The sequence below is a fragment of the Mesoplodon mirus genome (genome assembly GCF_964341445.2).
Source record: "Mesoplodon mirus genome assembly, chromosome: 3".
NCBI classification, from domain to species: Eukaryota; Metazoa; Chordata; class Mammalia; order Artiodactyla; family Ziphiidae; genus Mesoplodon; species Mesoplodon mirus.
In genome coordinates, this window is record NC_138978.1 from 123,522,056 (window position 1) to 123,535,310 (window position 13,255).

At 40.8% G+C, this 13,255-nt stretch overlaps 1 protein-coding gene across 1 annotated transcript in view; it reads right to left on the minus strand.

The window, feature by feature from the left end:
* The window catches only part of COPA (COPI coat complex subunit alpha), a 50,727-nt gene that overhangs the window by 13,201 nt on the left and 24,271 nt on the right, over window positions 1-13,255 (minus strand). The window contains exons 11-17 of the mRNA XM_082613743.1: window positions 6,825-6,975; window positions 5,835-5,901; window positions 4,815-4,890; window positions 2,843-2,925; window positions 1,878-2,017; window positions 1,228-1,313; window positions 974-1,112 (exon numbers count right to left, since the gene is read on the minus strand). Coding sequence (XP_082469869.1) covers window positions 974-1,112; window positions 1,228-1,313; window positions 1,878-2,017; window positions 2,843-2,925; window positions 4,815-4,890; window positions 5,835-5,901; window positions 6,825-6,975 — 742 coding nt within the window. The remainder of the gene's footprint in view (window positions 1-973; window positions 1,113-1,227; window positions 1,314-1,877; window positions 2,018-2,842; window positions 2,926-4,814; window positions 4,891-5,834; window positions 5,902-6,824; window positions 6,976-13,255) is intronic.

The following is a 13,255-nucleotide window of genomic DNA, read 5'->3' on the forward strand; positions in this document are numbered from 1 at the left end:
GATATCCTGATGGATGGCTAAATAAAAAGTTGTCCAATCTCCTGGGGAATCAGAGAATAGCAAAGTAAAATTACAAGATACATTGCACATCCACCAGACAAAAATGAGTCTGACAAAGGCCAAGTGCTGGCCAGCGTGACAAGCAAAGAAACTTTTATACAATGCTGGTGGGCATGCAAATTGGTAAAACCACTCTTTCACATTACCTAGCAAATGTGAAGATAAGCACGCTCTATGACCTAGCAATTCTGCTCTAGAGAGAAATGTATGTGCATATGAACCAGAATTCATGGAAGAATGTTTAAAAGAACATCATTTATAATAGACAAAACCTAGAGATCACCCAACTATCCCTCTAGAATAGAACTGATAAACTGTGGCATATTTATATAATAGAATATTATACAACAACAAAAACAAATAATCTAGAGCTACAACATGGATGAATCTTACAAACAATATATTGAGCAAAATAAGCAAAATATGAAATAATATATTCAGCATGAATTAATTTACATGAAGTTCAAAACCAGGCAAAATTAAATCATTATTTTAAGACACACACTGGGTGGTAAAATTGCAAAGAAAAGCAAGAAAGAAATTACCATAAAAGTCAGAATGTTATCTTTGAGGAAGAGAGAGGGCTGTGATCAATAGGGACCACATGGCAAAGGGCTTCTGGGGTGTCAGAAATGTTCTATTTCTTGACTTTGGTGGCAGTTACACAGATGTTCATTATGTAACTATTTGCTATTTCATATATTTATAACCTATGTAATTTTCTATATTTGTGTCATATTTCACAATTTTAAAAGAGTTGAAAAAAGAAGTTTTGATGCTCCTAGCACATATATGCCAGACAAAGCTTTTCCGCGAAGACAGTTCAAGGAGGACTTCAGTACGTCTCCTGAGACAGGACAGTGATTTTAAGAAGCCACCTTCTCCCATTCTGTATCTCAGATCATCAACTTACCCAGTGGTGACAGCATATTTGATGTGGTTGCTTGTGGTATAGATAAATACCCCACTCTCATCCCAGGCCCCACTCTTGACACGAATGTTCTCATGAATGTTACACAGAGCCTCCAGTTTGCGGTTACAGATCACAATGGCTGTAAGAGGCAAAGGACATGAGTGCTCTGCTGGACAGGGTGAGTGAAGTGGACTGGCAGGGATGGGGAGGCAGGGACTGGTCTCTAAATCAGGGTGGACATAATGAAGACTTACCATGTTTGGCCAGTAGTGCTACATGGGACATGTCTGCTGACCAGATAACATATTTCACCTTGGAAATCTTCACAGATGCCAGAGTCCTGGGATAGAGAGAGAAGGGCAAATGTGAGTGGACCTGATTCCCTTATTCCAGGTTATGACCCACCTCCTTTTCATCTCCAAATTAATGTAAACTGAAATTTCTTAAAATAATACCGAATAAACATTTTCTGTATTACAGTTCAGTGACTTAAACATTTGGCTCACATTGTATACTTCCCTCTTCCTCAACTCCCTGCCCCTCATTCCCATGTATTATTAGGGACTTGTGTATGTCTGTTTTCACCAATGGACTATAAGCTCCTTTAGGTACAGGCACTATGTTATTCATTTCTGTGTCCTTATTATTCTAAGTCCCAAGAGCATTCTTTGTTCAGATAATTGCTCTGAAAACAAATAAGCCCCTTGTTGTAATGCTAGTGTGTATGTACAGGATGGAGAGTGATCACAGAGGAAAAAAAGTGGTTAGAAAGAGTCTTGGAGTTATAGCACAAGAAGTGGCTAAGCCACAGGTCAAACTCACTTGGGGGAAGAAAAGCTCCCACTAAAGATTTCCACTCTCCCCCACTATATGCCTGTCTGCTTAGGGGCATCTGACATGTTACCGCTTCTGCTGTACGTCAAAGAGCGTGATGGATTCTGCGTCTCGAAGCAGGAGGTTGCCTGTGCCAGCGTAAAAAATCTCATCACAGTTGGGCACCTGTACCTTTTTGGTGATCTCATTCTTGAGATTCTTGATCAGAAGCTGAAATGAGTATATAAGGTGGGGTTAAGAGAAATACATGTAAGATGATGCCAGCTGACAATGTCCCTCAGCAATTATTCCTTAGCTTCAATAAACAAAGTATTTTTTTTTCTGTCTGTCCAGTTCAATCACCACTCTACATAGACCACTCCAACTAAGATCCTCTCCAAGGGTCTTGATAGCTTTTTGGGGTTTTTTCCAATTGAAATATCCTGAGACGTCCAACTAAAATCTGAATTCCTCAATCAACCAGAGACAGAATACAGCACTTCTGAGGCTTAAATTTTTGTTAAATATTTTCTTGAGAGAGCTCTGCTTAACTTTTTTAGGACCCATTACATTTTAAGTACCATCAGAGGTAGTAGAATAAGAGGATCTACTCCTTATCTAGCTCACCTATTTCATTTTTTGGGTGGGGGGTGGGTGGGGGCTTGCTACCTGGCTTGCAGGATCTTAGTTCCCAGACCAGGGATCGAACTCGGGCCCCAGCAGTGAAAGTGCCAAGTCCTAACCACTGGACCGTCAGAGACTTCCCAGCTCACCTATTTCAAATTTGATGTTTTTTGGCTCCTGTGTTATCAAGAGTGACTTTAGCTTGGTTCTTAAGCCCAGAGCCACAGTGATCATCCACCCAATCAAATCAATTTTAAGGCCTTTTTTTTCCCAAGGGGTTTGGGGTAGCGTTAAGGAGAAAGCAGCCAATACACGAGGACCACAGCTGCCCAGGGCAGAGTAAGGGAAACAAAAAATGCTCTTTATTCTGCAATACACAGGCCACTGCCACCACACTCTCCAAATTAATTTCCCTTTTTAGTCTTAACTCACCGAATGCATCCGATCTAGGACAGCAAACCGATTGCGAGCAACCCAAACAGCTGTCAGGCCTGAGGATCGTTTCCCTTCAGGAGCTGGGAAGAGCAAAACCAAAGGGCAGGAACATGTAGTAAGCTACTGTCAGATGACAGAGTCAGGTGCCATGAAGCTGCCAGTCTTGCTGGCTGCCATGTTGGCTTTGCCAGTTCAGCTGCTTCCTAACTCATTCAGCCATAACCTGAGGCTATTGTCAGTGACTTTTCCCCACCAGTCCCCTCCAAACTCCAACCTCCACCCCTGCCAAGCCTCTTTTCTCTAGGCCAAGTGACTGCATTTCAGCCAACACCATATACTGGCAGAAGGATCACCCCCATCTTGGGAGACAGCACATTCCATCAAGCTAACGAGCAGGGCCTCGCTGGCCAAGCTGCGGCACAAAGCAAGCAGCCTGTGAGTGTCTTGGACCTCCTATCTCAACAAGCTGGAGTAGAGACAGAGTCCCCTCTCCAGGACGCAGCTGCTCTGCTGTTTTTAACATGCAAATGCTGAACTCCTAGTAGAGTAGGATGGGGCAGAGCGCTCCTAACTAAATCCAGGCAGCTCTATGCTGGGCAGTATTTAGCACCAAGCTGATGCTCCATGAATGTCAATCAATCACTCAACAAAGTTACAACATGTTTCTCAGTTCCCAAACATTTCACTGGATGATTAGAATTCCGAACGGGTACTCCACACTCGGGGAAACTTCAAAGGAGATACACAGAAGGATGTGCAGAAATACTCTTTTATCTATTAGTATCAGCAGGAAACTGGACAATACGTGCTGGTCAGCCTTGCCAGGCCACCCCTTGACAACCAGGGGTGTCAGGCAATTTACAAAATTAATTATTATCACAACCAACACTCCCATTTTCCAGGGGCCGAAGAACCACACTATTCAAGCCTTTCCTCTTTCTCTTCCTGTGCTGTACCTTTATTCCTTTAATAATTATTATCTCCCTTAAAAATGGAGAAGATAAAATAAAAGTGGTTATAAGACAAAACAAAAATATTTTAGACTCTATTAATTGTAAACAGATGGGGAAAAGAAGCAAGGGGATGGGTAAGCAGGACCAAACAAAAAAAATTGGTCAGAAATGGCTTGACTGATTAATTTATAGGGGAGGCTTTGATTTATGGATATCAAAGACATACAGGTTTTCTCTCTTCTCACCATGACCACACTTATAGGAGAGTGATGATATTAGCAGCAATAATGACACAGTGGCACCCACAATAGGACAGAGCTAGCAAAATATTTCTCAGAATCTGTTGATTCGGTCTAAAATATCATGAAAGTATGGTACTAAGAGTGGGGACCTGAGGAACAAACCTCTGACCTACAAACCAACTGGAGGGAGTACACTAAAAGGAGCATAAATGAGACTCAAATCTATTCTGAGAATGTTTTGTCAGCAAGTTCTAGCAGAAAGGACTAAAAAGGGATGGTGGTGATGGAAGAGGTAGGCAGGGGTCTCAGCTGGATCCGGAATCCCTGGTGGGGTGAGGGGCTGTTAACAGCCTCATCTTTCTGACATGCAAAAGGAAGCAAATCGGATCTGGATATGAATGGGAGAGCATAAGTCCCTAGTCCCAGGATGAGACACTGCAAGATTGGAACCTTTTTAAATAAATGAAACTACCAGGGTGAAAGTCACATCAGCTGACAATAAACTAGGATAACATGCTGTGCTGAAAGAGAAAATGGAGAGTTTCTAATAACCAAATTATAAAATATATATATCTAGCTGGAGTAATAAAATGGAGGAGGAACATGAATATTTCACACCACAGTTGCCTCTGATGCAATTGTCAGCAGCACCTGCCAACAGACATGAATGATGTGGCCATGGCCTGGGGACGGAATGTGAAAAACTTGAAGAGGAGTGATGCTATGGATGAGGAGAGCTAGGAGCAGAGTCGGGTATACAAAGAGAATGCCTACCATCAGGATTCTGGGAGTCGGCATCCTTGGGGATGGTGTACAAGTCATAGGTACTATTCTCTAAATTACTGGCTCTCTGTAGAGGAAAGGGAGGAATAGTTAGTAAGAGAGCACCCAAGATACCAGTTTACTCTGACATAGAAAACAGCACCATTATACAGACAGCAACCTGAAACTATACTTTTCACACCTTCCACTCAGAAGGCATTTGAATGTTTCTACAGCTAAAATTATAGGGCTCGTTGCCAAAGAATTCAGCATTCATGTCACCTTATTTTTCTTTTATCTTCCAAAGATGTAGATATCTTTTGAGTGAAAGCAAGGACTGCTCTCTATTCCACAAATTAACAGACTAAGACCCCAATATTCCAGTGCCCCACCTGAGTATATTCATCAACTTAAAAGTCTGTTTGAAGGTAAAAAAAAGACATCAAAGAAAAAACATTAAAGAAAAGTGCCAGGAGGAAAATATGGGGCTGTTAGATTTGGAGAAGAACTGGGATCAGACACTAGACACCATATCGGGAAAGACAGGTTTTCATTCTTCTGACTTGGCAATGAAGGCACTAAAATTAGAATGTCATTTCTTTCTTTTTTTTTTTTTAATTGTATGGCAAGAAATGAGGAGGACTACTTGATGACCCCCAAAGGTAACACCACTGAAAGGAACTCTTCTCAAAATCAGCTCTACTATTTTCACCCAAATGGAGGGAATCAAGATAAGCATCTCCTATGAATAGGATATAGTCCCAAACATTCTTTCAAATTACTTTCAGTGATTTGGGTGATTCATCCCAACGCTCCATTAAGTTTAGAAGTTGTTAGCCATATGAAAGATGTAAGTACACAAACCCTTAACATGTTTATGACAGCTGAAGACTACCTGGTTTGAGCCTCTGTTTACTGTTTCAGCTCTCTCAAAATGACCATTAAATAGTTTCTAAGAAGCCACTAGAGATCCTCTAAGGGCATGAGAAAGAGACCTATGGGAAATGAGGAGATCCTAGGAGGTTTACTTACTGTACACAGTAGGACTGCATTTTCTGCTGGATTGTATGACATGTTGAACACTGGAAACTTGGAACCACTGGAGATATATATACAAAAAACAGAGAAATTAGTAAAAAGACATAATGACAATAGGAAAAAAGGAATTACTCCTCCACCTCCTACTTACCTCATCTTTACAGATATATTTATCATTTTTATAATCAGAAATAAAAATAAATGAATGTTGCATCTATTTCTTCCTTCCTTTAAGGCTTAGGGACTCCCCTATTTCAGCTTTGAGCATAGAGTTTTAAAAAAGCACACCTAGTACAAGTCTACTTATCCAACAGACGGTATGGTTAGCACTCACTGTAGCGAGTGGGATTGATTCTTCTTGGGTACAAATTCCTACACATAATTGCAGTGGATACCACAGAGTAACATGATGTGATTTGTCTCTGGCTAGTTTCTCCTGTCCCTTGGAGTGATAACACAAACCAATTTTTTTATTGTAGTAATGCTGGAGGGTGGTTATCAAACCCTTATGCCAAAGCCTGCCACCATGAATGTTTCAGCATGCTGATACATCTGGCTTTCCAAGAGGATAGTTCCTTTTGCCAGGCACCCTAGATAGTATAGTATCTTCAGAGTTAAGAGTTTCCAAAGACATTAGGGTTGCATGCATTTTGCTGAAAAGCAAAGGGAGAGGTATAGAAAAGAAATGCTAAATAAAGGCAAAGAGGCCTATCACCAAGTTGGGCTACTCTCAACCAGGAAACTTTCCCTGATTTTCAAGACACCTGGCAAACTTGGCAGTATGATTTCCTTTCCACAGGGTCTCTAGCATTGTCAACAGGGAAGCCCCCATTGGCCTCATGGCCACCACCATGCTCCTGGGGATTCTATCTGTGACAGGAGATGAGATCTAAAACGTTGTTAAAAGAACAGACTCCAGTTTGTGAGTATTGTTTCATGGTAACAGATGAGACACTTTGGAGGGAAGAAATAAGTCTGATTTACCTCCGCAACTGCATCACAGCTACATCTTTGGAGCTGTTGAAATCCAACTGACGTAAGAATCGGTCCTTGACATAATGAAGCATATTGCCATGAACAGCATAGGCTGGCCGTTCCCGTTCCAGTTTAAATACAATCATGCCACCATCATGGCCTGGGCCACGGGGAAAAGGGAGGAAGAATTAGCTGTATGCAAGAAAGAAAACTGGAAACAGGAGATAGACAAAGATGACGACTGTATATGTATGCTAAAAACAAAGTTAAGACAACTAAATGCATTCTTTATTTGCCTAAATTCTCACAATTCTTGGAATCTTTATTCAAGTAAACACCTGTAAATCATTTACCAATACTCACTCTATCATACTGCCACATTAGACAAACCCTCCTCTGTGTTCTCCTAGCTGCTTTGTACAAACCTCCCTCACAGCACGTACCATTCTGCACTGTAATTGTTTAGGTATATCACCCCCAGTATACACTGAGCTCCCTGAAAACAGAAATTACAATAATTTCCATCCTTCCCCAGTCACTATCAAATAACAAACATAAAAGGTAAGTGCTCGGGCCTCCCTGGTGGCGCAGTGGTTGAGAGTCCGCCTGCCGATGCAGGGGATACGGGTTCGTGCCCCGGTCTGGGAGGATCCCATATGCCGCGGAGCGGCTGGGCCCGTGAGCCATGGCTGGGCCTGCGCACCCGGAGCCTGTGCTCCGCAACGGGAGAGGCCACAACAGTGAGAGGCCCGCATACCGCAAAAAGAAAAAAAAAAAAAAAAAAGGTAAGTGCTGAACAAATGGATGCTAGTTTAAAAAGCCTTTCTGGTTCTGTTTTTTAAAAATGTTTTGCTTTTCCCTACTAACATTATCCATCACTCAGAAAAACCTTCAGTCTTTGTCCTCCCAGTATACACTCCACACATAAATCAGATCATGTCACTTCCCTACCCAACACCTTCCAATGGTTTTCCATTCTTTCAGAATAAAGTCTTAAATTCTAATGGCGTACAAGGCAATGCCCGATCTGGCTTGGTCTTACCTCCTATTACTTAGCCCCTTACTGTGCTCTAACTGGCCACTTTGATGTTCCTCAAACATGTTAAACATTTCTCATATCACGGTCTTTGCATTTGCTGTCCCCACTCTCAAGGTATTTATCATTCCCCTTCACTTTCCTGAACACCCAGTATAAAGCAGCAGTCCCTACACTCCTCCCTCTCTATCCCACTTACTTTTGCTTAACTTTCTTTTAAAGCAGTTTTCACCATACATTGTTTTATATATTTATTGTTTTATGGGTCTACCTCCCTTCACTACAAATAAAAGTTCCATGGCCTCAGGTGTAGCACTTTCCAGTGACTGCCCCACACCCACTCCAGCCCCAGGCACTCCACCAAGAGACCACATTCCCCAGGGACTATGCCTGCTCAGATGCACTCCAGCCCCAGCAAGCCTGCCAAAGCTGCCAGGTGCAAACAATCTACACAGGAATGCTTTCACCCTTTAAGGCCACTCCTTAAAAGACCAGGAGAGGTAGCTGTTTTGCTTAAATTCATAGAAACAAAAACCAAAAGTCAAACAAAAGGGAGACAGAGGAATATGTTCCAAAAGAAACAACAAAATAACCCCCCAGAAAAAAACCCCTAATGAAACAGAGATAAGTAATTTATCTGATAAAGAGTTCAAAGAAACAGTCATAAGGATGCTAACCAAACTTGGGAGAAGAATGGAAGAATTCAGTGAGAACTTCAACAAAGACTTAGAAAATATAAGAAAGAACCAATCAAAAGTGAAGAATACAAAAACAGAAAAAATATGCTACAGGGAATCAACAGCAGATTAGATTATATGGAAGAACAGATGAGCAATCTGTAAGACACAATAGTGGAAATCACCCAATCGTAATAGCAAAAAGAAGAAAGAATTTTTTTTTAAATGAGGAGAGTTAAGGGACTTCTGGGACAACATCAAGCATACTAACTTTCACATTATAGGATTCCCAAAGGAGAAGCGAGAAAGGGGCAGAAACCGTATTTGAATAAATAATGGCTGAAAAGTTTCCTAACCTGAGGAAGGAAGTAGATATCCAGGTCCAAGAAGCACAGAGATTCCCAAATAAGATGAACCCAAAGAGATCCTCACCATGACATATTATAATTAAAATGGCAAGAGTTACAGATAAGGAGAGAATCTTTACCCATTATTGGCTGGGGGATTTTTGCAGAAACTGATGCCTGTGGCCAGCGATTTGTTATGTAAGTGAATACTGAAACATCCACGTTTGAGTATAACTATCAACAACTGTTTTTGCACTTAATGTATTTCTTTGAAACTTTGTACATGTCTTACTAAAGCATTCTAATATTTCATTAGAGTGTGACAGGCAGTACAGCAGGCACCTCTGTGCAGAGGAACAGAACATCTATTACAAATATATCGTGTTTCACTGTGCTTTCCCCTGGAAGAGCAGACTCTACACTTCCTGGCGGCATTTTTTTTTAAATTTTATTTATTTTTGGCTGCGTTGGGTCTTCATTGCTGCACACGGGCTTTCTCTAGTTGTGGCAAGTGGGGGCTACTCTTTGTTGCAGTGTGCAGGCTTCTCATTGAGGTGGCTTCTCGTTGCAGAGCACAGGCTCTAGGTGTTTGGGCTTCAGAAGTTATGGCACGCAGGCTCAGTGATTGTGGCACACGGGCTTAGCTGCTCTGGGGCATGTGGGACGTTCCCGGACCAGGGCTCGAACCTGTATCCCTTGCACTGGCAGGAAGATCCTTAACCACTGCGCCACCAGGGAAGCCTCGCGTCATTTTTTTTTTAGTCCTGTGGGTATTATTTCCTCTAGAATACGTTCTTTTATTTTACCTGATAGTCGACAAGGTGGATCTTTGTGGGGGGCTCTTTTAGAAACACCACAAGAAGGACCAGGTGCGGGACTACCACTATATTCACCAGAATGGTCAATTACCCATTCTCTAGCTACTGCTAACAAAAATTGCTTGTAAGTCATTTTATTCTGTGCATTAAGGCTACAATAAATTTTAAACGCATTGAATAAACTGCAATTACTGAAATAGAAACCCACTTTCTTAAACCATTTTCGAGTTTTCCAGAGGATACTGCAGTTTGCCAGGTATTGACTGGATCAATCAACTCCTTTCATAGATTTATTATACTCTAATATACAAGTGGGCTTAGTCATCAGATGGTCGGTCCTCCTGTCTTCTTTTCCTGTAGATGCTATGGAGGCATAATGAATAGTTGTCATCATGCAGACTAGCCTTTTGTCTTTCCATATAAGAAAAATCACTTTTCCCGTCCATAAGAATGTGATTATTCCCCTCTGTAGATTTTTAGATTTCTCTTAATTGGTTTGGTAGACCATGATTCTCTCTTATAGTCCCACAAACTCTGGTTTTATTTTTCAACAATATTTCAGATGTGGACACACTGCTGTAATAATTGTCTTGGTAAATACGGTGCCATGAACCAAGATAAGGTTGTAGAACCAGTAAGATTGTTTCTTGCAGTTTTTATCCTTCACCCATGTAAATCTCAGGGTTGCATATATACCCAGTTTCACTTTCGTTAACCATCCTGACCAAACTTATTTTGTAAGTTTTCTGGGATTATAGGTTTTGAATCTGAGTCGTCCTCTCCACTTTATCATTGCCTCACCAAGTGATAGATCTTGTTTGGGTATATAGATCGATGGGAATTTTGGTAGAAAATAATCTAAGAGAGGTTTAACTTTTGAACCTCTGTCTGCAGGAAGTGGAGTTTCTGAGTTATTGTTAAAGTGAAGAAACATCATTATTTTTTCGAACCTTCTTCTCGTCATAGTCTTTGGCAAGATAGGTGTTTCAAGTAAGGGACCAGTCGGCCAATATTCTTTCCAGTATGACTTTCTTATTTGTCCCATCAAAATTATTAATCCATGGGGCTTCCCTGGTGGCGCAGTGGTTGAGAGTCTGCCTGCCGATGCAGGGGACACGGGTTCATGCCCCGGTCCGGGAAGATCCCATATGCCGCGGAGCGGCTGGGCCTGTGAGCCATGGCCGCTGAGCCTGTGCATCCAGAGCGTGTGCTCCGCAATGGGAGAGGCCACAGCAGTGAGAGGGCCGCATACCGCAAAAAAAAAAAAAAAAAAAAAAATTAATCCATGGAAGCAACCTAAATGCCCATCGACAGACAAGTGGATAAAGAAGATGTGGTACATATACACAATGGAATATTACTCAGCCATAAAAAGGAACGAAATGGGGTCATTTGTAGAGACGTGGATGGACCTAGAGACTGTCATACAGAGTGAAGTAAGTCAGAAGGAGAAAAACAAATATCATATATTAACGCATATATGTGGAATCTAGAAAAATGGTACAGACGAACCAGTTTGCAAGGCAGAAATAGAGACACAGATGTAGAGAACAAACGTATGGACACCAAGGGGGGGAAGTGGTGGGATGGAGCGGTGGTGGGATGAATTGGGAGATTGGGATTGACATATATACACTAATATGTATAAAATATATGACTAATAAGAACCTGCTGTATAATAAAATAAAATAAAATAAAATTCAAAAAAAAATGAAGCTTCATACCTCTTAAAAAATTATTAATCCAAGAAACTTCTTCATGTCACTATTGGTTACATCAGTCCATTATAAAGCCTTATCATACTTTTTATATGCTTTTTCATTCTGTTGGTGATACAAGTTTGTTTGAGAAGCAACCAACTCGAAAAAGTTGTTACCAAAAATTAATTCTGTTATTTCACTAACACTTTGCAGGTTATTACATTCAATAGTTACACCTGACATACCTGTAAAGTCTTCTAATTTTTATGAAATGTTGTCTGCAATCCACTCTTCTGCAGAAGCATGGGAGCATTCTCCAGCACCATGAGTTTCATTTTCACTTTCCATATCAGAATCAATCACTAAGTTTTTTTGTCTTTTTGTTGGTCTAACGTTCACACTGTGTGAATCAGCACTATATTCTGAAGAACTATCATCTTCTGAGACACTAGTATATATGTCACTTGGACAATCAGAGAAAGTATCTGCATAGAATTCACCGAAAAATTCTCCTTCACTCAAAATCTCGCAATGCATCATTTCTGAAAATTTTATGGTAACAAACTTGTGTTTATAATATACACAAGGTTGGAACAAAAACCTAATGAAGCAAAATGCAAATGGTAACAACAATTGTAAGTTGTATAATGAACGCTTGATCAATTTTAAGCTCTAACAACTTTGCATGGTGATGTTAATTGTATCACTCTCTAAAAACATATTGATCTGTCTCCAGTCAATAACATTCAGGTAACAAAAGACGTATTAATACATCTCTGGTCAATAATGTGTTAAAGGCAGCAAGAGAAAAACAACTAATCACATACAAGGAAAACCCCATAAGACTCTCAGCTGATTTTTCAGCAGAAACTTTACAGGTCAGAAAGAAATGGCAGGATACATTTAAAATGCTGAGAGGAAAAGACTTACCACTTAGCATCTATCCAGCAAGGTTATCATTCAGAACTGAAGGAGAAAGAGTTTCTCAGACAAGCATAAACTAAAAGGGTTCACTACTAAACCAGCCTTACATGAAATGTCAAGGTCTCCTTTAAGCAGAAAAGAAAAGGCAACAACTAGAAATAAGAAAATATATGAGGGACTTCCCTGGTGGTGCAGTGGTTAAGAATCCACCTGCCAATGCAGGGGACACAGGTTCAAGCCCTGGTCCAGGAAGATCCCACATGCTGCAGAGCAACTAAGCCCGTGCGTCACAGCTACTGAGCTCACGCTCTAGAGCCAGCGAGCCACAACCACTGAGCCTGTGTGCCACAACTACTGAAGCCCGCACACCTAGAGCCCATGCTTCACAACGAGAAGCCACTGAAATGAGCAGCCCGCGTACCGCAACGAAGCATAGCCCCCACTCACCGCAACTAGAGAAAGCCCATGTGCAGCAATGAAGACTCAACACAGCCAAAAATAAATTTAAAAAAAAATTTAAAAAGATAAAAAGAAAAAGAAAATACATCAAAGGAAAAATCTCACTGATAAAAGCAAATACATAGTAAAGGCAGTGGATCAGCCACTTAAAAAGCTAGTATGAAAGTTAAAAGACCAGAGAACAGTTGATCCTTAAACAACATGGATCTTAACTGCACTGGTCCACTTACAGTTCTCTTTCACTAAATATGTACAATAATACTACACAGTCCACTGTTGGTTGAATCTGCAGATATGGAACCACAGGTACAGAGAGTCAACTGTAAACTTATATGCACATTTTAGAATGCACAGAGGGTCAGTGTCCCTAACTTCCACGTTGTTAAAGGGTGAAGTACAGTATAATCAACTATAATTACAAAAAATAGTTAAGGTATACACAAAATAAAGAGATATTAAATATGAAATAAAATACATAA